This window comes from Grus americana, unplaced genomic scaffold (genome assembly GCF_028858705.1).
Source record: "Grus americana isolate bGruAme1 unplaced genomic scaffold, bGruAme1.mat scaffold_91, whole genome shotgun sequence".
Classification (NCBI taxonomy): domain Eukaryota; kingdom Metazoa; phylum Chordata; class Aves; order Gruiformes; family Gruidae; genus Grus; species Grus americana.
Window position 1 is genome coordinate 101,191 of NW_026562100.1, and position 2,012 is coordinate 103,202.

Here is a 2,012-nt window from a genome sequence, read left to right on the forward strand (position 1 = left end):
TGGACTTTGAAACTGAATTCTTCTGAGCTGAAAAACATCCAGTTTCTTCTTCAAGTATATTGTGTGTGAGATCACCTCTGATGAAGAAAGGTGCAATAACCACAGGGCACCTGCGTGGTGAGCAGCAGATCACTCATAGACAGACCAGCTCTCCTGACTCTGCATTAGGGCATAAGGAGCCCTTTTGTCCCTCAGGGCTCACCAGTGTCCAGGCTGAGAGCAAGGTGAAAGATGAGGATTTCTGCCCCTTCAGAGAAAGTGGCCTCACTCAGCAGCACAAACCTGAGCTCATAAAGAGGAATTGAACAAAGTTTCCTCCCAAAAATGAAAAGTAATTTTGAGGGGATTTTTTGAGAAACAGCATAGGACAGGCTCAAAGAAGTCTGCCCTGACTTGTCAATGTCTTGTCCTCTTTCAACAGTTCCCCAAGCCCAGACTGAACAAATGTCCAACGGCAGCTCCATCACTGAGTTCCTCCTCCTGGCATTCGCAGACACACGGGAGCTGCAGCTCTTGCACTTCTGGCTCTTCCTGGGCATCTACCTGGCTGCCCTCCTGGGAAACGGCCTCATCATCACTGCCATAGCCTGTGACCACCACCTCCACAGCCCCATGTACTTCTTCCTCCTCAACCTCTCCCTCCTTGACTTGGGCTCCATCTCCACCACTCTCCCCAAAGCCATGGCCAATTCCCTCTGGGACTCCAGGGTCATTTCCTACCGAGGATGTGCTGCACAGGTCTTCCTGTTTGCCTTCTTGCTTGGAGCAGAGTATTCTCTTCTCACTGTCATGGCCTACGACCGCTACGTTGCCATCTGCAAACCCCTGCACTACGGGACCCTCCTGGGCAGCAGAGCTTGTGCCCACATGGCAGCAGCTGCCTGGGGCAGTGGGTTTCTCACTGCTCTGCTGCACACGGCCAATACATTTTCCCTACCCCTCTGCCACGGCAATGCTGTGGACCAGTTCTTCTGTGAAATCCCCCAGATCCTCAAGCTCTCCTGCTCAGACGCCTACCTCAGGGAAGTTGGGCTAATTGTGGTTAGTGCCTGTTTAGCCTTTGGGTGTTTTGTTTTCATTGTGGTGTCCTATGTGCAGATCTTCAGGGCCGTGCTGAGGATCCCCTCTGAGCAGGGACGGCACAAAGCCTTCTCCATGTGCCTCCCTCACCTGGCCGTGGTCTCCCTGTTTATCAGCACTGACATGGTTGCCTACCTGAAGCCCCTGTCTGTCTCCTTCGCAACCCTGGATCTCGTCATATCATTTCTGTACTCGGTGGTGCCTCCAGCTATGAACCCCCTCATCTACAGCATGAGGAACCAGGAGCTCAAGGATGCAGTGTGGAAACTGAGGACTGGATGGTATTCGGCAGCAATAAACTGCCCATCTTCTGCTGCATAACAACTATTATTTAACTCATTACAGGCCCAGCCTGTCCTCTGTAATTTATATTGTTGATGATGGTGTTTTACTTGCAATGATGTTGTCATCCCCTCTCTAATTCAGTCTCTGCTTTGCTTTTCTGACCGAGTGGCTGTGTAAACGAGGAGCCATGCTCTCTGTGTGTTTAAGTAAAATAAAGGGCCTTGCAGCAAGGTGGGGGTTTTTTTTGAGATCCTTCCTCCAAGAGCTTTATTGATGTACAGGGACAGTTCCTGTGTGCAGAGGTGGCAGGGAAGAGAGTCCTGGCATGGCAGCACTGCCAGGAGGCACTTGATCTCCCAGAGCTGTTCTCTTTTCACTTCCACAATCTCTTTCTGATCCCTTGGTGTTTTGGGTTTGCGTGGTAAGGTTTTGGTAGCGGGGGGGCTACAGGGGTGGCTTCTGTGAGAAGCTGCCAGAAGCTTCCCCTGTGTCTGACAGAGCCAATGCCAGCCGGCTCCAAGACGGGCCCACCGCTGGCCAAGGCCGAGCCAATCAGCGCCTCTGTGATAACATATTTAAGAAGAAGAAAAACACTTAGAGAGAGAGAGCTTTTGCAGCTGGAGAGAGGAGTGAGAAGATGTAAGAAA

At 51.4% G+C, this 2,012-nt stretch overlaps 1 protein-coding gene across 1 annotated transcript; it reads left to right on the plus strand.

Annotated features, from left to right (window-relative positions):
- Positions 1-444: 444 nt before the first annotated feature.
- LOC129201305 (olfactory receptor 14A16-like) lies at positions 445-1,401 on the plus strand. The gene has a single exon (XM_054812426.1). The coding sequence runs from the start codon at positions 445-447 to the stop codon at positions 1,399-1,401; it is 957 nt and encodes a 318-aa protein (XP_054668401.1).
- Positions 1,402-2,012: the final 611 nt, after the last annotated feature.

Bases quoted from the DNA above. Each gene is read 5' to 3' on its own strand.
- LOC129201305 (XM_054812426.1), top strand. From the start codon at position 445: ATGTCCAACGGCAGCTCCATCACTGAGTTCCTCCTCCTGGCATTCGCA.